This window comes from Myotis lucifugus, unplaced genomic scaffold (assembly GCF_000147115.1).
Source record: "Myotis lucifugus unplaced genomic scaffold, Myoluc2.0 scaffold_15, whole genome shotgun sequence".
NCBI classification, from domain to species: Eukaryota; Metazoa; Chordata; class Mammalia; order Chiroptera; family Vespertilionidae; genus Myotis; species Myotis lucifugus.
In genome coordinates, this window is record NW_005871063.1 from 14,052,631 (window position 1) to 14,079,647 (window position 27,017).

At 38.5% G+C, this 27,017-nt stretch overlaps 1 protein-coding gene, 1 long non-coding RNA gene and 1 pseudogene across 4 annotated transcripts in view; 1 reads left to right on the forward strand and 2 right to left on the reverse strand.

Moving 5' to 3' along the window:
* Window positions 1-370: 370 nt before the first annotated feature.
* On the reverse strand, window positions 371-24,252 carry LOC111825159. Of its 2 annotated transcripts, XR_002828291.1 has the most exons (4): window positions 24,115-24,252; window positions 22,433-22,522; window positions 6,594-6,800; window positions 371-802 (listed from the first exon to the last, which is right to left on the reverse strand). It is a non-coding gene; the product is annotated as an uncharacterized LOC111825159 (long non-coding RNA). The 2 variants fall into 2 exon arrangements; XR_002828292.1 differs by lacking the exons at window positions 371-802; window positions 6,594-6,800 and adding an exon at window positions 14,121-14,426.
* LOC111825158 lies at window positions 18,446-18,818 on the reverse strand (annotated as a pseudogene).
* ITGB8 (integrin subunit beta 8) overlaps window positions 24,180-27,017 on the forward strand; it is a 78,289-nt gene continuing 75,451 nt past the window's right edge. The window contains exon 1 of one of the 2 annotated variants that reach the window (XM_006085061.3): window positions 24,180-24,970. In XM_006085061.3, the coding sequence (XP_006085123.1) occupies window positions 24,844-24,970 (127 nt within the window). In that variant the 5' untranslated portion in view covers window positions 24,180-24,843. The remainder of the gene's footprint in view (window positions 24,971-27,017) is intronic. The other variant, XM_006085062.3, reaches the window with a different exon arrangement.

Sequence of the window (27,017 nt, forward strand, 5' to 3'; positions counted from 1 at the left end):
CAAGGCTTCAAAGGACAAGATGACTCTCTTATTAAGGGATAATGTAGCAGGTGACTTTAAGTTGAAGCCAATGCTCATTTACCACTCCCAAAACCTTAGGACCCTTATGAATTATGCAAAATCTAATGTGTTTGTGCTCTATAAATGGAACAATGCCTGGATGACAGCATATCAGTTTACAATATTTTAAGCCCACTGCTGAGATCTGCTGCTCAGAAAAGAAAGAAAAAGAAAAGATTCCTTTCAACATATTACTGCTCATTGACAATGTGCCTGACCACCCAAGACATCTGATGGAGATGTTCAATGAGATTACTGTATTTTCATTCCTGCTAATACAATATTATGCAGTCCATGGATCAAGGCGAAATTTCAACTTTCAAGTTTTATTATTTAAGAAATACATCACACAGGGCTATAATTGCCATAGATAGTGATTCCTTGATGGATCTAAGCAAAGAAATTGAAAAGCTTTTGGAAAGTGTTCACCATTCTAGATGCCAATAAGAACATTTGTGATTCATCAGATGAGGTCAAAATATCAACATTAACATGAGTTTGGAAGAAGTTGATTCCAACCCTCATAGATGACTTTGAGAGGTTCAAGACTTCAGTGGAGGAACTAACTGTAGATGTAGTAGAAATAGCAAGAGAACTAGAATTTGAAGTGGAGCCTGTAAATGAGGCTAAACTGCTACAATCTCATGACAAAATTTTAACAGATGAGGAGTTGCTTGTATGGATGAGCAAAGAAAGTGGTTTCTTGAGATGGAATCTGTTCCTGGGAAAGATGCTGTGAAGACTGTTGAAATGACAAAGAATTTAGAATATTATATAAACTTAGTTAATAAAACAGGGGGCATAGTTTGAGAGAATTGACTCCAATTTTGAAAGAAGTTCTAATGTGGGCAATGCTATCAAAGAGCATCTCATGCCACAAAGATTTCATTCATAGAGGGAAGAGCTGACTGATGCAGAAAACGTCATCATTGCCTTATTCTAGGAAATTGCCACACCCACACCAAATTTTAGCAACCACTTCCAATCAGTCAGCAGTCACCAAAATCAAGACAAGACCCTCCACCAGCAAAAATATTGCAACTCTTGAAGGTTCAGATGATGATTAGCATTTTTTGGCAATAAAGTATATTTTAATTAAGGCATGTGCATTTTTTAGACATAATACTTTGCATACTTAATAAACTACAGTACACTGCAAACATAACTTTTATATGCACTAGGAAAACAAAAAAATTGTGTGACTTGCTTTATTGTAATATTCATTTTATTGCAGTAGTGTGGAACTAAACTCACAATATCTCTAATATCCTGACCACAATTTTATCACCATGTATATATCAACAGAACCAGGGTTAGAGCCAACTCTCCTGATTTCTAGCCACAGGAATATCATTTTTTAAGACATCCAGGGTGACACAGGAAAATATTACATTTCTACCACATAAATCCCATAGGTATAATTTTCTAGACTTTTAGCCCAACTTTATTCCTAGACAACTTTATATTGTTAGAAAACGTACATAATTTCTGGCTAATTCTCCTTGTGCAGTTTGCTATGCAATCCAGAAGCATACTAAGGGGTTTTCTGAGAGAAGGCTAATGTAGTTGAGAATATTTAGATAAGGAATGTTCACTGCTACTCTTTCATCTATATTACTTCAGCATTGTTTTAGAATATTAAATATGTGATTGAAATAGAGTTTCTTAGGAATTAAAATGTTTACTTTTCAATAATGCATTGGGAAACCATCAGTCTATTTATCTTCTCTATGGAACTTTTCTTTATTAATATCAACCCACACTTTTCCTTGTCTTCTTTTTTATTATTCAACTAGAGGTCCAGCGTACGATTAAATCATGTGCATGTAGGGTCCCCTAGGCCTAGCCTGCCATCAGGGCCATGTCCCGCAACGCCTTGCACACTCTGCGGATGCTGCCAGCACCCTGCCCTGCCCACTGTGAGAGCCGCTGCTTGTTTGGTCATGCGTCACGACCACAGACCTTTTATGATATAGATAATAATGTGTCGTTTTTGCTATAGTATTTTGTTTCTGTTTTCTTGTTGCATTTAGAAAGTTTGTTAACTCCATGTGTACTGAATTTATCTTGTAATTGTTTTCTCTCCTCCACAATCCTGGATATTCATTCAGTTGAGGTTACACATGGGCTATTTAAGTAGACAAGAATTGACCTAGAGAAACTTCATCACAGATTTAGTGATATCCAAACTTCATCCAAATTTAGTCTGTGCTGCCAAAAGTGTTGTCAAAGGGTACATCACAAATCTAAATGCTAACAGAGGTAATCATTAAAGAAAAAAATTAAAATGAAAATTACTATAAAGCAATAGCTAATAGTAATGTTTAAAATGTTTCTTCTTTTGGTAGACATTTATATTAATGAAAAGAACAGGCAGGGAGGGAAAACTAGTGCATACCATCACAAAATCATGATGCTTTAAAAATTTTAAATAAATCTTTCTCTCTTTTTTTTTAGAACTGCAAGAGGTATATGATGGGTTTGATAATAAACTTTCATTTCAAGGAGCAATGAAAGAAGAAAAGAAAAAACATTAGTACTCCAAGAAGCCATAGCTTCTGGCAGATGTTGCAAGAATGAGTTAGATCTCTGACCTTCTTTTTTTCTGTGACCTTGTGTCAACTTTGAGTGGAGTTTCCAATTGCACAATGAGCATCTGGACAGTTTTGACATTTTTATTACACTCTCAGTTCTTAAACTGCTACCATTTTGTTTAAAGATAATTTCTTTCAAGATTAAAACAATTATTTAACTGTCAAGGATAATTAATCCCAATCTCATGTCTCAATACCAATTATCTTTCCAGATTGAGTTTTTGAACTTATACTCATAATCAGAATACCTGTTATTTAATCAAAGATTTGATTGTTTGATATTAACATTCAAATCCATTTCTTTCTAGGCCTAATTCTGTTTCTTGTATTTGCTTTGTACTGAATTACTCTGACTTAAATAGCCCGTTTAACATTACTACTTTCAAACAAGATCATAAATTCTCACAAAAGCAAGCTAAGGAATTCATAATCATAGCTCTTGGCCGCCACCTAAAGGTTTCTCTCTTGTTGTATTTTACATAAGACCTACTGTGCATGCCTTTTATAATAAAATTGTTGGCTGTATGATCACATGTGTCTACATAAGTATAGGGTAAAGAGATTTCTTTCAGTATGTCTTTTTCACTTTGTGTATTTACATTAACAGCCTATATAATTAAATCCACTTCCCAATATATTCTGTATACAAAAGCAATTTAAAGTAGATCCTCTAAATGATCTGAAAATTTTCTATTCATTCAAGAAAGAGTGTGTCCTTATTATGCACCACCCACAATCCTAGGCCCATCTTGGAAATAGGAAAATATTTACATCACAGTCTCTGACTCAAGAAGCATGCACCAGTTGCCAATGATGTAAGAAACTGACTTCTCTTTTGTCATAATCTGGATTAGAATTATCATTAATCAGATACCATGACACGAATCTAGACGTCTAAACAAAGAGAAATGTTTTTCATTTATAACTTTCCAAGGTGATTCAATCAAACTGATGTTTATAAAACCATTGCTGAATACAATGTATATGCTAAACTCTTCAAATTTTACAGATAACATTAATAACAGGTGTAACCTCATGATTATGCTTGAGGGTAAATGAGATAACAGAATTAATAATTCCATGCTCCATATCCTACTCTCTCACTCACTTTTTCCTCCGCAGAAACACTTGATTTAATCAAGCACATTATCTCCAACCCCTACTTGGATTCTGACAAAGTCATGCTTCAAGAATTAAACTATTGCGAGCTATTATATCATAGTGAAAAGTTAGATATGAGCTCTACAAACTTCTCATTTCAAAATCCATATCCATAAAGCATTTATGAATCACCAAAATAAGTTTTTGATGTGTAGACATGTTTTATTAGCATGAGTACTTGCCATTATGAATTCCATTTATTTAGCCTTTATTTTACTTATAGATCACTATTCATTATTTATTAATTCAAAATATATATTTTTAGGCAATTACTATGTGCCAGGTATCCATCATTGTCAGTGTTCTCTAAAACAGACTGGTTTTTGCCCTCATGGGGCTTGTAAAGGAATCAATCAATCAATCAATCAATCAATAAGAAAACTACAAGGAAACTTAACATATGTACTGCGATAGAAGGTAATGTTGAGAAGAAACAAACCTACACTATAGGTAGGGTAATCAAGAAAGGTTTCTTGATTATTATATCCTATATAATAAAAGGGTAATATGCGAATCTACCAAATGGTGGAACGACCTGTCGCTATGATGCGCACTGACCACCAGGGAGCAGACGCTCAACACAGGAGTTGCCCCCGGTGGTGGTCAGCGCACTCTCACAGGAGGAGCGCTGCTCAGCCACAAACTGAGCTGATGGCTGGTGAGCACAGAGGCCAGCCTCCACAGCAGCGCTAAGGATGTCCGACTGTGGGGAGCGGGCCTAAGCCATCAGTCGGACATCCCCCAAGGGCTCCTGGACTGTGAAAGGGCGCAGGCCAGGCTGAGGGACCGTCTCCCCCACCCTCCACCGCCAAGTACATGAATGTGGTGCACCAGGCCTCTAGTAAAGAATAAGGAGCCAGCTCTGACAAGAATAGAAAGAGGCAGAGGGCATTGTCTGTGCAAAGGCCAAAATACTGAGGGAGGGACAAAAGCAGTTTCATGCCACAGTATTGGAGAAGTAAGAAGGAACCCAATTGTGTAGGTTAAGGACTTTGGGTTTTATTTGAAATAAAATGAAAAATAACCATAGCAAGAAGGTATTGGAGACAGTCAAGAGAAGATGGAGACAGAAGTCTAGAACATAAATGCAGATGGGAGACCTGTGGTGACATGGACAAGGGTAGTGACAGCAGAGGCACAGAGAAGTGAATACATTTGAGATGAATTTTGGAACTATACTCAATAGGACTTGGTGGTAGGCCAGATGGATGACCACTTGGTTCTGCCATTCTTTCCCAGATTGTTATCATTTGCTGATATAAATATAGCTTTGAAATGCTGATATAGATTTCCATATTAGATTTAAATATATAAATTAGATTTTATATCACACCTAAGCTTTAATTTAGCAAAAACAATAGTTTTATGTAATTAGAATGATCTATTTGTACACCAGTTAAAAAACACATTATCTAGCATCTTACGCAAATGAAGCAATCTACAAAAAAAAATAATTTTAGTTTGTATTAAAAGCATCAAAGCTTATTTAATTTTAACCAGTTAAAGGGTTTTTTTTCTAAAACTGTTAAATATTTCTCTAATCTCTTAAACAGAATATATTTAAAATAAACTTTTCAAAACTCAGGCTTACAATATTGAGAAATAGTTGTTGTGTCTCTGTAATATAGTGGTACCTTTAAATGTAATGAGGGGGAAAAGGGGGTTTCTTTACTCTGAAACACTTAAAACTAATCTGCTTTGAAATAATTAAATTTTTGTTGATGTTGCTGCTAGCTCTCATTGTGCCATACTGTAGACTCCTGTGCCGAACTGTAGCTCCCCATTCTAACTCGATGTTTTTCCTCTGCTCTAAAACTTGGAACCCTGCTATCAGATTTTCAGGCAAGTTAATAGTAGTAGACTCTAAGTAAAGTATGAGCTTTTGCATTCTATTTTGACTGGACAAAGGTTTTGGGTTGGGTTTTTTTTACATGCTGTTTTCACAAGAATATTTTAGGTCATTGCTTGATCAGCAAAATTCAAATCAGGGAGATGCCCTATGCTAGCATTTTATTTCCCACATTTTTTTAAGATGCTCCTTGAAAATGGAATTCATATTACCATATACATTACCCTTTTAAGTTTCTAAAAAGGATCTGTCCTAATGACGCAACTTCAGCTACATCATTATAAATGTTGGTTTTTCTTTTGATGCTTAAAATATAGTTTTCAAATGTAACATAAAATTTGACCATAAAACTAAACTAAAAAAAATCCCGAATTTCTTGATTTGTACTATAATGTTATCTCTTTCCCTTTTTCATTTTGACATGCACGGAAACGAAAACAAATCAAATGTCCACAAAACCCCAATCAGCAACACTACTTTCAAAGTGTCTTTTGACAAGTAACATGTGCATATTACAAATGCGAAGGCATGTTTGCAGCAGCTCTCTGAAAGCTACATTCCTCAAAGCTCTCTCTGTATCACCACCTTGTTTCACAGAAGAAAATGAATAAATATGTAATAGAAATGTGAAAATGTTAAAGCATCTGTATAAACAAAGAAAAGTCTTAATGCGCATAAGGATTATTTTCAGGACTTCGTGAAAAACCAGATACCAGATGCCTAAAGCTGACCTTCCAAGTGAGAATCTTTGAGATAGCTCCAGAAATTGTCATTTGAAACAAGTATTCCCCAGCTTACTGCTATAGGTGGTCCGTAGAAGAATCTTTAGATAGCACTGTCATAAGACTCCAGGTAAGCAATCCTAAATGATCTGCCTTTTCAACTTTGTGGCAGATTGCATTTTCTAAAGGTGACTGTACAATACATACCTTTATGCTTTTCCTTTAAGGAGACATTGACATCTTTCCACCAAAAGAAGGGGTGCATGTTTCCTCTCCTTGAATCTGGACAGACTTTGACTACAGTGAAGTGATGTTATGTGACTTCCAAGACCAATGAATAAAATGCAACATAACTTCCGCCTGGTTCTCTTGGGAGACTTGCCCTTGGAATCCAGCCACCATGCTGTGAGAAAGCTAAGCAGACACAAGGAAAGGCCACGTGCAGGTCTTTCAGCTATAACTCCCAAAGAAACCCCTGTTGACAGCCAGCCATCAACCACCAGACATGTGAGTGAAGTCTTAGATGATTCGAGCCATCAACATTTGAGCAATCCAAGTAAAGAAAAACAAGTTATCTCACCTTGTTAAGGGCAAATTTCTGATTTGTGAATAAAACTAATGTTGTCACTGTTCTAAGCTAAGTTTGAAGTGTGGTGGTTTGTTTGTTTTTTTTACAGAGGAATAGATAATTAGAACAAATTCCAAATATTTCTATGGCTTCTTTGGATAAAACATAAAGCCCTAGATAAACCTTCATGCATTCCAGTTTGCATTTAAGGATATCTGATTCTATCCAGCCAGATCCACCCCAGGTTCCCTTGTTAGGTCTCATTTTAGTTTATTTCCTAGATCTATGGTTCTCAATCAGGAATGGTTTTGCTTCCCAGGGGACATTTGGCAATTTCTGGAGACATTTAATGACTGTCACAACTGGGGAGAAAATGCAATTGACATCTAGTAAGTAGAAGCTAAGGATGCTGGGTAAACACCCTACAATGTACAGCATAGTTCCTCCCCCCAACAACAAAGAATTATGAAGCCTAAAAGTGCAGAGGTTGAGAAACTTGGACCCATTCTCACCATCATGATTTTCTTCACCATCATATAGGTCTAGAGTTCTCAACCAGGACTTGAGAAAATTGTGTATTTGGGGGAATGGGCACAGAATTAGAATATCAGAATTATCTGTGAGGATTTTAAACCTGTATAGGTTAACTTGTGGTGCTCAATCCTAGCTAAAAATTAGAAAAATTTGTCAAATTTTAATTTTTTTCTGAAATTCTTATTTTCACTGTAATATTTTGGTATTTTAAAGTACTAACTCTATACCAGCTCAATCCCCAACTGTAGATTCTGATTCAAAAAATATTTGATGCCAGTAGTTTTTAAAAGCACCTAGGTGATTCTAATGTGTAACTAAACATGAGAACCAGAGATACTGGCCCCTTTTCCTGGAGATTCTGACTCCTAACTTGGTGAGAAGTGTTGGTGGAATCTAGAGAGTGAAGTTGGAAAATCCTGGCAGGGAATTCTGTGGGCACCCCTCTCTTCCTTGCACCACGGAGAACCTTTGGTCTACATGCTCTCATGCACTTAGCCTATCATGTTCTGGCAAGAAAATAATCTGGTGCCAGACTCTTCATTCTTCTGCACTTATTTGGGATGGAAGCAAACCCTAAGGCTTATTAGTTCATTCTTGTTAAGTCAGTAAGCAGCACCATTTAGTAAATGCTGAACAGCCAATTCTTATGTAATGGGCTCAGTCTGCTATGCACATTTCCACCAAATATCAGCTCTATTTACTAGATTTTCCATTCATTGCTTAAGGTGGATATAAAAACATCAGTGAATATTTATAGAATTTTACCACTGGAGTGTCAAGCTAAATTAGATCATTCATATAATTTATATAAAGTTGTCGATAGGATGATCCTCCTGTTGAGGTTAATCTTCTCCTCTCCTAAATAATTTAGGACTTGCCTTGTCCCCTGCACTCCGAAAAACACCAGTGAGGCATACCAGTGAGGCATATGCATTGCCATCTGCCTCCGATACTAAGCAGATAAATGTCTGCTTATTTTTTTCAAATGACTTGGATGGAGAAGTGAAATAGCCTATTATTTAAATAATTACCTTGGCAAAAATGTATTATTACATCATGACAGTAAGCTTCTCTGAACATGTTATTATTAAATGTAATAATTTACATTACATTTGTAGTTGAAAACAAAACAACTATACTTTTCTTTTCAAAATGTATGTCAAAGGAAAACGCCAATTTAATAAATTAATTTTTCAATAATTATCGAGTTGTAGCTTTTCTGTTTTTAACTCTTTCCCACTAAAGCCAAAACCAGAGAGACTCTTTAATATTAAAATTATGCTTCCTCTCTATAAAAGGGAAACATGAATGTCTCTAATAGTTTCAATGTTAATTGTACAGTGTATGTGCTACATCTGCTAGAAAATGGTCGTGATTAAGACCATTAGCCCTTTACTCAGATTGCCTAAGTTTAAATCCTAAGTCCACCATTTACAATGTGATCTTAGGCATACTATTTTATCTTGTTTGACTCAGTTTTATCTTTTCCAAAATGTTAATAATAGTACTGATGTAATAATTAGTTTTAAAGATTAAAAAATAACATAAGTAGAAAGTGCTTAGCATACTGCCTGGCACATAGATGTACTTAATGAATGAAAATCAAATCTGTCAAAACCAAGTGATATTGCCTCTGTCACTAATTAGTTGAACAACTTTAAGTCACTTTACCTCTCTAGTTTCAATTTTTCATGTGTATTATAAAAGCCTTGATTACTAGTATTTAGTTTAAGTTTTTTATATAATATTTCCTCTTAAACTGAAATCTAAAATATCAATTGCTTCTCCCAGGTAAGCTGCTGACAGGCAAGCCGTCTTATCAATATGACTTATATTGTGATCCCAAACAAAAGTTTCCATACTTATCTTCTAAAATATGAAATATGACAGTGTACATAAAGATTTTTTGAGAAATGTAGAAGTTTCACCCTCTCAGGTGACTCTCTGACTTCTTTTCAGCATCTCAAAAGATATCTCCAACTTGTTCATGTACTGTTCTCGGGCTTCTAACATGTCCTTCATGGAGGATGCTCTCCCTAGCAATAACAGTGACCTCCTGGATTCCAACCCAGTAGAGAACTGGAAGCCTTGTGGCAGTTGATTTTTCTGTAGCATTTGACCTTCTGAATAACTCCTTCCTTTTAGAAATGTTTCAGCTCTTTTGGTTTCTATTAGTGAGCCTCTAGTATCATTGTTCTCTTGCTCCACTGACCATCCTGTCTCAGCCTTCAATTGTTATGTTTCCCAGATTCCTCCTCTTGGCTATATTCTATAATTCTCCTATATATTCCCCATGGAATGCCCATGACTTTATGTACCATCTTGCATATCTTTACTCCCAAGTCTATAGTAAGATTTTTACTTCTCTTTTAGGCTTCAAACCTATACTTCCAACTACCTTCTGGATAGTTCTGGCTTAGGAATGGGCTTGGCCAATAGTATGTATTGATAGGAAATCAGAAAAGTGGAAAAGAATGAAGTAGGGGTAGTTATTCTTTTGTCCCTGCCCTGCAGTGTAGTGTTATCAACTATAGTCACCATTTTATACTTTAGATCCTCAGGTTTATTCATCTTATTAAAACTCTTAATTTTAGTCTTTAAACTTCACTCACACCTGCACTTTGCCCCCACATCTGCCACTCCTCCATTCTGGTACCAGCCTTAATCTTTCTGGCACTGTTTACTCAGCTTCTCCAGGTTCTTTTAGGTCTCAGGATGACCAGGCCTTGAGGAAACTTCTTGTGTTCTACTTCAAAAGCTTTAATCACTCACTTAACCTAGCATGTCCTACCAAGAACTTTATCTCTATGAATCCTGCTTAGTCTTAAGGATTGGGTTCCTGGTTAGCAAAAACGATTTTTCACCTTCCTCAAAACATAAATATATGTGTCTTCTAATAGTTCCTTGAATCTTCTGTCTTAGTGCCTAAATATATAAGGAAAGAACAAGAAAGAATAAGGTTTGGGGATGATTTTTCAAGCTCTGGTATCTTTCTAAAGGAAGGTCGTGTGGCAATTGCCTGAAGTCGGTACTTCTCTCCCTTCTCTAGAGATATATTATTTGATATCTGGGTAAAATATTTAAGATGAACCTTTAAGTTCTTCAAACTTTTGTTATATTTTATCCGTTAATACTTTAAAGAGTATTTATAAGTAGTTCCTTAAAGATTCTAGGCCTTATGTCATACTGAACATTGCATGTAAATGATAAAATCTGATGTTGCTTAGTATCTTATACTGTCTTCGGTGTCCACAATAGACAGTCATATTATTATATAGTTCCAGGACCACAAAACAACTGGTCATGGTCTAGTTTCATAAAAATAAATTGTTTTAATGAGAGAGAAGCTATTATAATTCTAAATGACTTTCTGCAGTCAAAATAAAACACAGAGAGAAGAGGCACAATGGAAACTGGTGAGGGACAGGACACAGAGCAGGTTAACAGGTAATTACTACTTGGTGAAAGGAATTGTGAAAAGATTGTGTAATTTTACTTATGTCACATCCCATTAGCCATCATGTAGTTCCTACTGCTTTGATACTGAATGTTCAGTTGATCCCAAGGAAACAAAAAGAATCAGAGGCTGGGCACTGCCCCCTTTGTCCATGAGACAGACACTAGGAAGAGATCGCAAACTTAAATGTCTACAGGACTCAGGCACTTAACATATATGAACAAACCCAGCCTAGGTATATGAAAAGCAGAATCATACTCGCAGTGAGAAATGGAAACTCACTCAAATATACAGCTGAGTGTAGTGAGGAGTATGGCAACTAGAGAGCCTGGGTTCCTTCTTATGTGGCAGCAGTCATGCAGTTCCAGCTCACTGCCTTGCAGAAATGTAGGCCCAGCTGTGCCCAATATTGTGATTGTTCAAGAGAAGCTGAAAGTAGGCTTTTATGAAATCTTCTGATTTTAATAAAATTGGCAAAAATTTTAACTATTTTTTGTTGTTTATCCTCACCCGAGGATATTTTTCCATTGATTTTTAGAGAAGGTAGAAGGGAAGGGGAGAGACAGAGAGAGAAACATCTAGGTGAGAGAGACACAGCAATTGGTTGCCTTCTGCACACACCCAGACCAGGACCAGGATTGAGCCTGTAACCAAGGTACATGCCCTTGACCGGAATCGAATCCTTCAGTCCACAGGCTGATGCTCTATACAATGAGCCAAACCAGCTAGGTCAGCGGTTCTCAACCTGTGGGTCGCGACCCCTTTGGCGGTCGAACAACCCTTTCACAGGGGTCACCTAAGACCATCCTGCATATCAGATATTTACATTATGATTCATAACAGTAGCAACATTACAGTTATGAAGTAGCAACAAAAAATAATTTTATGGTTGGGTCACAACATGAGGAACTGTATTTAAAGGGCCAGAAGGTTGAGAACCACTGAGCTAGGGCAAAGCCAACAATTTTTAAACCATTCTACAGGCAGATAGCATGAGGGCCTAACAAAATGTATACGTTCATATTTCATTCTGAAACTTGTGTTTAACAGTTAGTCAAGAAGATCCAGGAAATCCAAGCAAACAGGGGTATATTTGAGAGGCAAGGGACCTTAGCTAGCTGCAATACAAACACTTATTAGGCAAAGGTGTGAAATTTAGACTAAGGAGCAACTGTTACGTTTCTTTTGCTAATCTTGCCAAGATAGATTATGGCTATGTTAATAAAGCCAATCTCCTTTCTGTTGGCCATCTGATCTCTCTTAAAGTGAAATGTGTTAGATATTTTCCATTTGTCCATCCATTTCCCTTCTCTACCCTCTTTGTGTCCCAAGATGCTGGCCAGTATAGATTGCATTAAGCGGTTACTTATCTCTGGCTTCCATTGGGATTGGCCCATCTGGGGCATTGGCAGGAGATTGGGGGATAGAAAGAAATTGACATCAGGACTTTTATTATTTGCCCTGCTCTTTCCCTGCTGGTTCACTGATTGGCCCCCTTCTTCCTATCTGGAGACTGTCTTTATACAGCTCCCCTGTGTCCTCTGTGCATGTATTCCTTGCAATACTACCTCTTCTTGACCCTTCAAGCCAAGGGTGCTAACGATTTCCCACTGTTATATGCCCTATCACTTGTTCCCTTCCATAAAACCTTCCCTATAGGTTTTAATTACCCAGCTTAACTACTTTCCATTTCCTGCTTGGAGCCTGCCTTAAGATGCCATTTCCAAGGACACAATCATTCCCCAGGGTTGAGATATTAACTAGGCAAAGTTTCTCATCAAGTCATGTAATCCTTATTTTTCTGGGTCCTTTAGGAAAGCAGATGTTTGGCAGGAAGTATCAGAAACTTTGAGAATGTATCAAATTTTAGATCCAGTAACTTCACCTTGGAAATAATTTTCCTAAGAAAAGAATCTTATTTGAGAATTTAAATACAGATTCATGCAAATATGTTTATTAATAAAATGGTCAAAATGATAAACAACCCACCTCCCATTCTAGGAACATGCCAGGTATATTTCATTTGTGCACCAGCTTCCCACTACTTTTTGCTTTCTTTATGCCTGAGGGTCCAGCCTTTCTGGACTCCATCTATGGCTCCAAACGTTTGGCTTAGGGATGGGCTTGACCAATAGTGTGTCTATGAAATCAGAAAAATGGAAAAGAATGAAGTAGGAGTAGTTTATTTCAGACTTGCTATGACTCTTGAACAAAGGTGATATAGCTTGTCAGGTGGTATTCACACACTCAATATCTCTGGGGTTCAGTAATGCACCCTTCTTTTGCCCTCTGAAGCTTAAGAATAGTGATATGTGTCCCCACAGTTTCTAACTCAAGGATACAGCACTATCACTAACACCCTGTCCCCATGTTTATAAACAGTCCCTTCATTAATTCTCTTCAAATTACCCAGTTTGAGTATGCCAAAAATCTGGGGGAATCAAGGAGAGTATTTAAGTAAACTGAACAACAAACTCACTAGGGAATTCTATATAATAAAATCCTAATATGCAAATTGCCTGAACAGCAGAACGACTGGTGGCTATGATGCGCACTGACCACCAGGGGGCAGATGCTCAATGCAGGAGCTGCCCCCTGGTGGTCAGTGCACTCCCACAGGGGGAGCGCCACTCAGCCAGAAGCTGGGCTTAAGGCTGGCGAGCATAGCGGCAGTGGCAGGAGCCTCTCCTGCCTTTGCTGCAGGTGGACAGTAAGGAGCAAGGGGTCCTGGACTGCAAGAGCCCTGAACTGCGAGAGGGTGCAGGCCAGGCTGAGGAACATTCCCCCCCTCCACCCCCCCCCCCAGTGCACGAATTTCTATGTTATATGTTACTATATACATATGTATATAGTAACATATAACATAGAAAAGATACTCATGAAGAATTTACAGGGTGGGGCAAAGTAGATTTACAGTTGCTCATATGGCAAACACTATAAAAATTAATAAACAATAACATAAAAATAAACTCTGTGTTTAGCATCCTCACAACTATAAACTTATGTTTGCCCCACCCTGCATATTAACAACAAAAATGGTGAATCCAGTATGAGCAAAACTCCATTTTTTAAAAAAACAAATAAAATTCACCGTGAAAATGCAATATATGCTTCAAATTTACTATACTAAAAACACATTACTTTTTTAATAAAAACCTTTTTATTTGAGATTACTTAAAAGTGAAAGACACTGTAGTTATGCCTGGAGGAATTCAGAAAGCTTTTATAAGCATGTCATTATAAATGATTCTTGACAATCAAACAGGACAAATGAGAAGGAAAGGGGGGGAAATCATGTCAGCTGAGATGAGGTTAAAGCCGATGAAAAGGCAAGGGAAAGTGCTTGTAGAAAATCAGGTTTCTGTTCTGTAGAGCAGGGTAGATGGAGTTGGCCAGAGGGAAGGAATATATCGTGGAAAATGGTACTGGAAATATGATGTGGGGCCAGAATATTTATGGTTTCATAGTTGATGCGAAGGGCCTGCAGAAAAATTGGGGAAAAGCATAAGATAAACCATAGAAGGTTGTTGTTGTTTTCTTAAGGATAAGGTTAGATTTGTGTTTCAGAAAAGCTCTCCTGGCAATGTGGGGATGAGATGGCTGGGAGTTCAAAAAAAGGAAGAGAAAAGTCTGAACTAAGGAAGCAGTAAAATATTTAAATAGAAAGAAAAAGACTAGAGACCTTTCACTGAGGTGGGTTTAATGTAATTTGTTAACTAATAAAAGACAGGGGTTAGGCAGCATACATCCCTAAGACAGAACAATAATACCCAGGACACACTGAAAAACTTGATTATCTCTGCTACTTTAGCTTGAAAAGGTTTAGATTGATGGAAAATATCAATTGCATTTTTGTTGTGATTGCATATCATACTGAAATGTGGATCTTTATAAAAATTTTCTTATATTTATGAGTTTTTAGAGGATAAACTTCACAGACATAAGATTAGTGTTTCAAACACTTTAAAGATTTTATTACATGTTGCCAACTGATTGCAAGAAAGCCAATTTACCATTCCACTATAAATGAGTTCCTATTTCAACCCTCTGTTGTTAGCATTAAGTATTGTCATTTTGAAGTTTGTTTAATGGGTAAGTCTTTCATCTCAGTTTTAAAATTAATATTTTTAAAAACTGGTGAAGCTAAACTTTTCCCAGGTTTTAAGTATTTGTAGTCCCTATCCTTGAATCATATGCTCATGCTCTTTGCCCATTTATCTACTGGAGACGTCTTCTGATTTAGTTGTAGGAACATATTCTATGGTATGTATTTTTATCTGCTTCTGAAATATTTATAAACATCTAAGTTTTAAAGAAATCATCAATTTGTTCATCTGTTTTTTAAAATTGGATAAATCACTTTCACATTTAGAAAAAGTTTTATTCGTAATAAAAATTATATATATAAATATATATATATATATGGTTTTATACTAAGCCCTTTAATCCATCATGAATGTATTTTAGTATAAAGTAACTTTCTAAATTAATGTGTTTTATAAATAGCTAACAATTGTCCCAACACCATTTATTAAATTATTTATTCCTTCTGCATTGATTTCAAAGTATATTTTGTGTAATGTTAAATTGTTACTGATATTAGAATATATTTCTGAGCTATTCTATTTACCAACTTAGTCATCTATTTTTATTATTACATATTACTTCTAAGTAAAATAATATCTTTGAGAAAAGACTGAGTTTTACTGATGCTTGTATTTTCCATAGGACCTATCACTTTACACATACTAAATGTTCAATAAATATTTACATATTTATTAAATGGATGTTTAAATTGAATATCCTATGCCTAATTTACAAAGAATTTCCTCACTATGTTAAAAGGTCACATTCTTCAAGGTGAAACATGAAGTAATTTTGAAATTGGAGAAGGGGGCTGAAAATGGAAGCATTCCAAGAATAAAAATACCATGTGAATTTGATTAGAATAATTTAAAATTTGTAGTGACTTCATTCTCCAGAGGCAATGTGATCATGAGAAAATGCTGAAAGGGGGAATGTTAGTCGTGGACTCACTGTGAGTTATTGAAGTTTGCAAAGACCTTTAACAGTATAATGATGTGCAAATCAGTCCACATACCACCATGGCTCAACAGATGAACTATGTCAATAGTGAAATGTTGTATTTATAATGTCTGCTGATACCTTTAGTTGAGAGAACTAGTCATGGATCCTTAAAATTGCTACACATTCAGAGTACTGAGCAATAAAGTAATAGTTTTTAAAACATATATATATTTACTTAACCTCCTGACTACATATAAGTGTAAATATGTTAAATTGTACATAAAAGGCAGTATTAAGTATGTCATCTCTATCATGTACAAATTAGTAAAGCTTTTATGTCAAACTGTACAAGGATGACTTCAGGCCAAAAAGATTGTGGAACAATTTGCTTTGATTAAGGAGACATAAAACTAGACTGTCTTAAAGAATGCTAGGATTACAGGCTTCTATATAAAGACATGCTCATTACATCTATCAATGTGGGTAAAGAATTGTATAGTTACCAGAAAAGGAAAGTTATGTATAAAGCAAAGCAAAGATATTTGATGTTATTTTTATGACAATATGGAAGTCTTGAAATAAGCATTTATGCATTTTCAATGTTGTTTATGCTATGAAATTTAAATAATCTAAATTAGCATTGCAAAAACCCTTGAGAAAATATATGGTGAATTCTATAATGTTTCATTAATGATCTCCACTTTGATTCTCACAGTAATCTTATTTGGTAGTGTGTGTGTGTGTGTGTGTCACAGACTATTTTTTTAGAGTAGTTTTAGGTTCACAGCAAAATTGAATACAGAGAGTTCCCATATGCCTCCTACTCCTCCACACATATCGCCTCCTCCACTGTCAACATCCCATAAAAGCAGTATTGTAACAATGAATGAACCTACAATGACACATCATTATCACTCAAAGGCCATAGTTTACAGTAGAGTTCAGTCTTGATGTTGTACATTCTATGGGTTTTGACAAATGTACAATGACATGTATCCACCACTGTAGTATTATAGAGTAGTTTCACTGCCCTAAAAATCCCGTGCTCCATTGATTTATCCCTATCCCCCTTACTCTGGCAAACATCTTCACTATCTCTATATTTTTGCCTTTTCCAGAATGTCATGTAATTAGAATCATACAGTATGTAGCCTTTTTTCACATTGGGTTATATTCTTTAGCAATATACATTTAAGTTCCTCCATGTTTTTTATGGCTTGATAACTCATTCCTTTTTGGTGCTCAATAACATTCCATTGTCTGGATGTACCACAGTTCATTATCCATTCACCTATGAAAGGACATCTTGGTTGCTTCCAAGTTTTGGCAATTATGAATAAAGATTCTGTTTTTGTGTGGATATAAGTTTTCAACTCCTTTGGATAAACACCAAGGAGAGCAATTGCTAGATTATATGGTAGGTGTTTAGTGTTATAAGAAACCACAAAAGTCTTCCTAAGTAGTTATACAATTTTGCATTCCCACTAGCAATGAATGAGAGTTTCTGTTGTTCCACATCCTCACCAGCATTTGGTGCTATTACTGTTTTGGGTTTTGGCCATTCTAATAGAAGTGTAGTGGTATTTTGGTATTTTATTTTATTTTTTGTTAATCCTCACCTGAGGATATTTTTCCATTGATTTTTAGAGAGAATGGAAGGGAGAGGGAGAGACAGAGAGAAATACCAATGTGAGAGAGACACATCGATTGGTTGCCTCTTGCCCACACCCCGAACAGGGCTGGGGAAACTGCAACAAGCTATGTGCCCTTGACCAGAATCGAACTCGGGACCTTTCAGTACACCGGCTAATGCTCTAGCCTCTGAGCAAAACCAGCTAGGGAAGTATCTTGGTATTTAATTTTCGATTCTGGTAGTTATTTTAATTTCATCATTGTATAAATAAACTGAGGCACAAGAAAGTTAAATAATTTTCTCATGGTTCTACAGCTAGTAAGTAGCAGGTTCAAAATTAATATTTTTCATACTCCAAAGCCCTACTGCTTTTTATTCTCTGGGTTGCCTTATAGCTAGACAAGAATAAAATTCAAATTCACACATGGAGGACACCAGAGAGTAGTTTCCAGGCTCCTTAATTACTTGTCTTCATTAGGTTCCTCTAAATTCTAGAAGAAGACCCTGAGACAAGGAAAAACCAGGAAGCAGTGGGGAAATGAGGGAGGGAAAGGCATCCAATAGAGGATATGCTTGAATACAGTTATCACTGTGAGCAATTGCACTTACTCCTATAAGAAACCTGGGACAAAGGGACTCAACATTCCTCAAAATGTATTGTGTGATGGTACCAGTCCTTGAACTGTTTGAGACTGGTTCAATATAAAGAATGTATAAAAAGTAAAAGTAAATATTTAGAAACTTTTATAACAATTTGATACTTTTATGACACTCATTTTTTAAACAAAAATAATTCAACATCATTTATTGTCATCTGATAGTAACATAAGGGTATTGTAAGCCAATATGAATAAATAGGTAAGAACTATTCTCCTAACAAAGGACACCTATAAAACACAAACTATATTGCTTTTCAATAATTTCTCACTTCATTACGTCATTTGTAGGAGGAGACACTTTGGAGCAGAGTAATATTATCTCCTTTTAGCATGATTTGACCTAGTTGTTTTCTTGACTTTGTTTTAGAATCTCTTCTGCATCATCTAATACAAGGTTCATATACTCATCAAAAGCAATGATACAGCCTTCTATCCACATAGTCACTTGCTCATAAAGCCACACCTGAATCCGATATCTATTTTGCAAGTATCTGAAAATGATGTTTATGGGCTGCACCTTCTGCACCTTTTGGCCTTGGCCACGGTACGCCATGGTGGAAGCTAACAAAGATCACACTAAGCCGCATGCCCCCTCAGAGCCACTTCTGGAATAAAGATGACAGCCATTTTTTAATAATTTATTTTTAAAGTAACAATCCATGATGGACTGAAAATAAAACACTGGTCCAACAATAGTGTGAGATACACTGGTATAGAACACAAGACCCAAGGTGGTTCCAAAGAAGGAGCCAGGGAGCTAGGGTACTTATACCCCACTTCCTGTTGGGCCAGGCCTTAGCTGACAAGTGTTCATTCCCTAGCACTTCTAGCTGTGTGGAATGAAGCAGTGTGCCTGAAAGGACACGGGGGGGAGGGGGGGGGCGGTCAACAAAGCATCTGTTGCAGACTTGGTTAATAAAGAATGTAAATTAAAAAATTAATTCAGATACCACATCTCTATAATCATTCTGATAATGAGTTAAAGGCTAAATAAACATTAGTTTGCTGCATGCTATGGAAGGATACCACAAAGCTAGGATGAAACTATGCATAGATAAAATGTTTTATTCAAAAGTACCCATGAAGATAACTAGAACTGCTAACCAAAGCATGGGTTAGTGGGCAGGGTAGCTAAATTAAAGCTGCATCATTACCCCAAATCCAACTGTAATGAAAAGCTGTAGCATGTGGAAATTGGGATATGTGAATAATGAGTGTTTGTCACTTTGCAAGGCTCCCTTCATTAACCTAAGACAATTTTATGTCATGTTATTGGGAAACAGAATTAGATTTTCCACTGAGAAAGCCAAAGAGAAGAGCTCCTCTTCCTCACACTCCACCCTTAGAGTAAGCCAAGGGACTGATAAGTGACTAAGGTTCTGAAAATTAGACATTCCCAACCAGGATTGTGAAACTTGGAACCAGCTGTCCAAAAATGAAAGGATCATTAGAAAGCATTATCGCTACCTGGCCAATACTGCTATTGCTTATGTCTCCTCCCTTGGTTTCTGGCCTTTTCAATCCTGGTCACTCAGCCTCCTGCTGATTCTATAAATTCCCGATTTTCTTCCAATAATTTCCTTTTTTACTTATGGCAGACACAGTCTGACTCTGTTACTTGAAACCAGAAGTCATCATTGATATGAGATGGTAGAGAAGAAATCAGAGCTCTGATTCCTGCCTGCTCAGTAATTCTCCTGAAGTGAGGTCAGTCTCCTCACCAACCTGGTTTTTAGTTTCCACATTTGTAAAGTAGGATTAAGTCCCACCACTGTACTTTATAGAAAACCAGCCTGTGAAATGTTCCCCGAATAAACGGTTCTTCCTTTGGAGAATCTAATTGCATTCCGGCCTGTTCAAGTTTCTGGAAAATCCTCCAGTAAATGATTTCACTTGCCTTTAACCCAGCACTTCCCGAACTTAATTATGTAAGTTTTATAGCCTAAAACACTAACATCTCAGAGTTAATCATCCACAGAATAACTTGGGAAGAGAACTGGCTCCAGCAATTCATTTTTCTTTGACTTTGCACCTGATACTGAAGTTCGTCCATAATCACACATGGGGCCTTTCAGGAATCTCTGTATTAATCCATTATGGGAGAGGTTCTTAAACCTCAGTGCATAAAGAACCATTTTAGAAACTCATAATAATGCACACCAGATCTACAAAGCCAGAAACTCCTGGAATAGAACTAAGGTATCACTCTACAGATAGTTATGTTGGAGGCAGTGTTCAGTCCACAGTATGAAGAACAGTAACTTACGTAATATTTCAGTGAAAAGTAACTTTTACTGGCTTATATTCCTTATCATTGGAAGAAGCTTGAAGTCATAGTCACAATAACACATCTCAAAGGTTGGGCTGTTTCATCATCTCCTAAGAGCTATGGATGAAACACGCTTATAGACAACTTGTGAATATCTGTTAAACCTATTAAATATCTCTGATACCAATTTCTGATACAGATGGTCCCAACTTACGATGAAGCGACTTACAATTTTTTTTTATTTTACAACTTTGTGAAGGCAACATGAATTCAGTAGAAACCATACTCCAAATTTTGAATTGTAATCTTTCCTTGGCTAGTGATATGCACAGTATGATACTCTCTTATGATGCTGGACAGTGGCAGCCAGCCATAGCTTGAACTCAGCCACACCATCACAAGGGTAAACAAATGATACTCCACAGTGTATTCATTGTGTTAGGTGATTTTGCCCAACTGGCTAATGTAAGTGTTCTGAGCATGCTTAAAATAGACTAGGCTGAACTATGATATTCAGTAGGTTAGGTGTGTGAAATGCATTTTTGACATGGTATTTTCAACTTACGATGGTTTTATCAGGACATACCCCTATCATAAATTGAGGAGCATCTGTAACATTAAAATGTGGATATGGTTTTAGCTGTAACTATGAGGTCAAAAATTTGGACAAAATCTACTTAAAAGGCTGAATACACAGGAAAAGGGCACTCTCCCAGATGTTTCTCTCATTCCTGTGATTCCTCTATAGCTTATTCATTCTCACCATAAACTGAGTTAGTGAGAAATCAAGGTTAAAGTAGTAGGAAAGAAACTTAATTCATCTAATTTTATGACATATTAACAACTAAAAGAATCTGATGATAGGAAGGCTGGAATGAATAGCTAAAATGTTACTACTTTTACACTATCTGTGAATTTCATTTGCTCTCATTATCACAAATGATGAAAAATTAGCTGTCAGAAATTTCAAAGCAAGACAGCAGAACATGATAAAGACAGGAATTAATCTGGAACATTTTTCTCTCTGTTAGAATTTTTCAGGTAATATGAGGAAGATAATACCACATTTCTTCACAATATGCTGTACATTTTCTTACAGGAAAAAGAATGAATTGTGGTGACCGATGGCACTTATTAAAAACAAGGAAACTTTTTGTTCTAGGCCACTAGTTATATTTACTGTAAGAAAACTCTACAGATTATTTGCAGGACTCAAGAGAATTCACTTTTAACTTTATAGCCCAAAATGTACAGATAACTTGTTTGTAAATAACTTACAAGGATCACAGCCTCACAACTGGGATATTCTGTTTTATTTTATTTTGATAACCGGATTATAACCTCTTTGAAACTGGGAAGTGGTAATAAATGATGCTGTGCTTTTTCTTCAACAACTCCATAAAAGTGGCATCCTGACATATATTTGCCTGGGCTTCAAAAACAAAATGTGGAAGTCTTTCTTTACAATATAGAATGCACATCACACACACCCTTATAGGGATTATGGCTTTTTTTCTTTATTATAGCACTGCACTGTCTCAAGGGTGGCTGCATTCCTTTGGACTGTGAAATAATCTCTGGAAAATATACATGCTACCCCACTGAAGAGTACTAATTAGAGTTTGAATGTGTTCATTTTGTGTTCAAATTTCAAGTCCTCTTCCCCATCCAGCCACTTCTCAGGCCTTTCCTTTAAGACCATGAAAAGCAAAACTATAGTTGTTCAAAGTTGGAACTAAGGAAAGAAAATAAATAATGAAGCTGAGCTGGATTTCACTGTACATATTTAGAGTACATTGCCTATAGTGGAACTGTGCTTACAAGTACCAGTTTTTCAGGTTTGAATTATTCATTTGGGCTCTCAAAAAAAAAACACACACACACACACACACAAAAACCTGCTTTGTAGATCCAGGGCACTTGTAATTTTCCAACTGGGTTCCTGGTCTGCTTAGCTAATTCTGTGGGCTTCAATGTGCAGTCCACACCTGAAAAGGGGGAGTTTCAATGTTGTGGTTTATTAATCAGGTACTTTCCATTCACTCAGTTAACAAATAGAAAACAGAAAGAAAAAAGAGAGAACGCCTCCTACTTATTTTTTACTCCAAATATGGAGACAGAAACTATTAAGCAAGTGAAGAGGGAAACTCCGGCATATTTCACCTTGACCTGGCTGGACGGGTCTGATGCCCGTAAGGGGAGGCTGCTCTTTGAAAGAGGTTGGCAGGCAGCTAGTGGGAAACAAGAGGTCAGACTTTACCAGGGCGAACCACTCCTGCCCCTAGAGGTAAAAGGGAAGCATCACTCTGGGTCTGATTGGAAACAGTGCCTTGTTTTCAATCCGGAGGACTGCGTTTTCTCCCTCGGCCTAGCCTGTTAGTGACAGGACCCAAGGAGGCGCATGGCTTCCCCCACAGTTGCCCAGCAAAACACCCCTCCCTGCAGGCCCTAAATTTCTGATCTGCAAGCAGCAGAAATGCCATCCCACCTCCCTGCCTCACTTCTCTCCCCTGTTTCGCCGGCCTTTGTAACTTCTTTGTTCAGTTTATTGGGAAGTTGACTTTTAGGTCAAAAGACCCAAGGTAAACTAGCAAATGCCCAGAGCCACCACCAGACCCTGTTAAAGAGCAGGGCTGCCCAGCCCAGGGTTGATGTTCCGAGTGGAGGAGCCACGAGAAATTTCAGCCAGCAGCTGCTAGTGCAGCTCCTGCAGACTGGAAACTCCGGCATATTTCACCTTAACCTGGTTGGACGGATCAACTCTCCAAGTGTTGGGGAGACGCGGTACAGTCTTGGGGTGGGGCAAAGGATGAGCTCCTGACCCTGCAGGCAAAGTAGGTAGTGCGCGCTCCGAGGACAGAGGGTGTTGGAGGTGGGGTGAGGCTCCGGGACTCCGCTCTGCAGGCGGCAGCTGCTGAGCATTGAGTATCTCCAAACAAAGGAGTGCGCAGAGCCCGGGGCGAGAGGCTGGGGTTCGCGCGCAGCTGCCGCTTGCGCGGAGCCAGCCTCTGCAGCCGGTAGGCGAGCGTTAGGGAGCAGGAATTCGGGGAGGAGAAGGAAAAGAACAGGGCGTGCGATTCCTGTTGTGCGGCTACACTTCAGGAGTTCTTGTGAACTATGGGAATGGCAACCATTAGAGTCAAGGGGGAGAGAAAGAGCTGGAGTGAGCAAAACAAAGAGCGAGTGTGGGCCGCGGTGACTTCATGCCTCACTAATGTCCCGCCCACGCTGCTACTCCGAGCTTTTGCTGTTGCAGCGAGCTGCCTCCGAGCCTCTCGGCTGCCGGGCCCGGGCGCTCCATAGCGTGGGGCGGTTTCCTAGCAACTCAGGGCCCTGAGCGCGCCCAACTATCAGCACATAGGGAGTCACCCCCCTACCCCCGGCACCCGCGGGCACCCGCCCCCCACCAACTGGTCTCCCTCTCATCCTCACGGGGTGCACCCCTGAGCGCGCCAACAGCCTGGGCTCTGGACGGCCGGACATCTGAGCTGTACACTGAGGCCAAGAGAACGAGGGCACGAAGCTCCCGCCCCCCGAGGCCGGGCTTTAGCACCCCCGCAGCGGTGCCCTCCACTCCTACCCAAGCCGGGAGCTGCGATGCCTCGCTCTGAGTCCGCCAGCGCCGAGGGGGACTATTCGGGCGCTCCCGGAGCCGCTTCCCCTTGCTGCTGGCGCCCCAAGCTTCCTCCCGGCCAGCAAGGACGCTGCCACTTCGACTTTGTCCTCTGGTCAACGAGGCTGCAAAGCTGCAACTAAGTGGAGTTGGCCTCCCTGCCCACCTGTGGAAGAAGCTCTCGCTGATTGATGCGACATAGACTTGTTTCCCCTCCGGCGTCCCCTCCCACAGATGCAGCATCACCCAGTGAATGTACATTAGGCTGGTTTTTCCCCCCAGCTTCGGGCTTTGTTTGGGTTTGATTGTGTTTGGCTCTTCGCTAAGCTGATTTATGCAGCAGAATTCCCGTCGGCTGGAGAGAAACAAAAGCTCTTTTCTTTGTCCCAGAGCTGGCTGCGGAGCCCCGCTCGCGTTGCCGCCCCGAGCCTTTGGCAGTCGGAGGAGGTGCTTCTCGCGGAGATTTCGGGGACCCACCGCGCCGACCTGGGAGGGCCGCAGGGGCCCTGAGATGCCGAGCAGTGCCTGGGCCAGCGTACCTGCACCGCTTCTTCCGAGCCGCGGGGTCCGCCTGCCGGGCCTGCTGGAAACATCCTAGCGACACTTGGTCCGCGGGCCCCAAGGTGCGCCTGGGAGGCGCGAGCGCGCATCCAGAGAGCAGCCAAGCGGCGGGCGCTGTGTGGGCTGCTTTGCATTATGTGCTGCTCGGCCCTGGCTTTTCTCACTGCCGCATTTGTCTGCCTTCAAAACTGCCGGCCAGGTCCTACCCCATTCCTCCGGGCGGCCTGGGTGTTTTCAGTTGTTCTTGGACTGGGCCAAAGTGGTAAGTTGTGTGTGTGTGTGTGTGTGTGTGTGTGTGTGTGTGTTGTTTTCTTCTCTTCCTCAAAGGTCTTGCAAGGGTTGAGGAGCATCCCGGCCAGTTAAGTGGCCGGGTGTCAGTCTCCTTCCATCTGCCCGTAGAACTTCAGAAGGGTGGTGTGTGGCACTATCCCCCATCACATGTGGCCTGAGGGAGGCCAGGTGTCAAGCATGAACGCCCTGGAGTGACATCAATCACTAATTATAAGTGGGGATACTGTGTGTTGCTCCTGGATGTTGGGAAAGCAGTAATAGAATGGACGTTTGGAAGTGTGGGCAGTGGTATTTACAGAAGCCAGTTTAGGGGTTCTGCCCCATCCTTGAAGGCATCCTTAAAGATGCTCCACATCTTTCTAGCATGTGGGTCTAATAACTAGCTTGTATCTGATTCAAGGCTGAGGATAAATGGGTGTAACAGGAGTGAGTCTTCTGTTTTTTGGGGACATGAAGGAAAAGGATGGCAGCATACAAGTTTCTTCTGTCACAGTGCTCAGCCTGAATGAATTAAAAGTGCAAAAGCGTTTTGGCACTTTTGAATTATATGCAAATGTTAGGTGACACTACTAGGTTGCTAGCAAACACAGTATAAGTAATAGTAATAATCATCAATTTAGGATGCGTTCTTACTGGTTTTATACACAAGCCAAACACTTATTTTTGCCCAGGCAATGATTATTGCTGCAGTTTATTTTTTAATTTACTTTATCTGTGTGTGGCCATCCAGTCCTTAAATTCTATTAGAGCCTTTCTCTGACCTCTCCTGTTGAAGGAGAATTATAATTGTTTTGTAGACCAAAATTTTCCCCAATGCTTTGAACTGGTGTGCCAAGTTTCTGCCTGAAGCTAATTAAAATGGTCAAGTCATAACCTTATAAATAAGGGTTCTAATGGAAACATCCAGCTAGCTTCACTTATTGGTTGCTTATATAGTTGTCTCATATATGTTTCAAAAGGAATTTACCCACTTATGTGAAATGAGAGCAATTAGAGTAAATTTTTATCTTGTGGTTATTTTTTGCCTTATGTGTTGATTTAAAAATAAGTGAAACTCAAGGCAAAGGAAAGCGTAACATTCATTATCAATTATCTCTTAAGTGGAACATGCATTTGTTACAGCAAATTTTCCACTGAGCATAATTCCATCCTGTATTAATAAGTGACAAAGTGTTTTTCTAGATTTAGTAAACAGATACACAATAGTAAAATGACCAAAATTGTGTCAACAGCATATATTATGTCCCCAATTCGTAGGCGAAGGAAAAAGTCCTATTTGCCTCTAGAATTTGTTAATAATAGTAATAATTTTTATTCATTGGGCTTGTGATGATTAGTCAAGTTCTCCTGTAATAGCATTGCATTTCCAGTCAGTAACTATAACTGACTTGAAGCAAATATTATGAATGGGCTCCCTTGCACCTGCTGTTGTGAAAAGGGAATGCTTATCTGAAATCAGAACAAGGCATCTTTTTCCCAGCCTCTGTCAATATACAAAGGTTTCTCATGTATACTGGTTTGCATTGCAGTTAAAAACATGCAAAAAATTTAAATTATAGCCAGCACAACTCAGAAAATTAGAGATCAGCATAAACTGTTGTACTTTTGTGATATAGCTACAAGGCTCAAATTATATGTCTTCACAGTGCAAATTAGACGCTTAAAGCAGAATAGAAATTTAGGTATCAGTTACAAAGGAAATCTTGTTCCCTTGCTCAGTAGTTTACACCAAGGAATTGTTGAGGGCATTAAAGCCATACAAAAGAAACCATAAGCTGCACAACAACATACCTTTGGGTTTAGTTTTTGAAGTAGAATGTATAGGTCCCAAATTACATAGTGGACTTTTGTTAATGAATATATCACAAGTAAGAAGAATGCTACTAATAAAATCTGAATATTCTTCTGATCTAGGAAATTTATTGGACTTTGTTATTCAATTTTCCCTGGTGGAAATTACTGACAATTCTTGTAACAATAACACTAAAGAGTGGTTCATGAGTAACTGGAATACACTA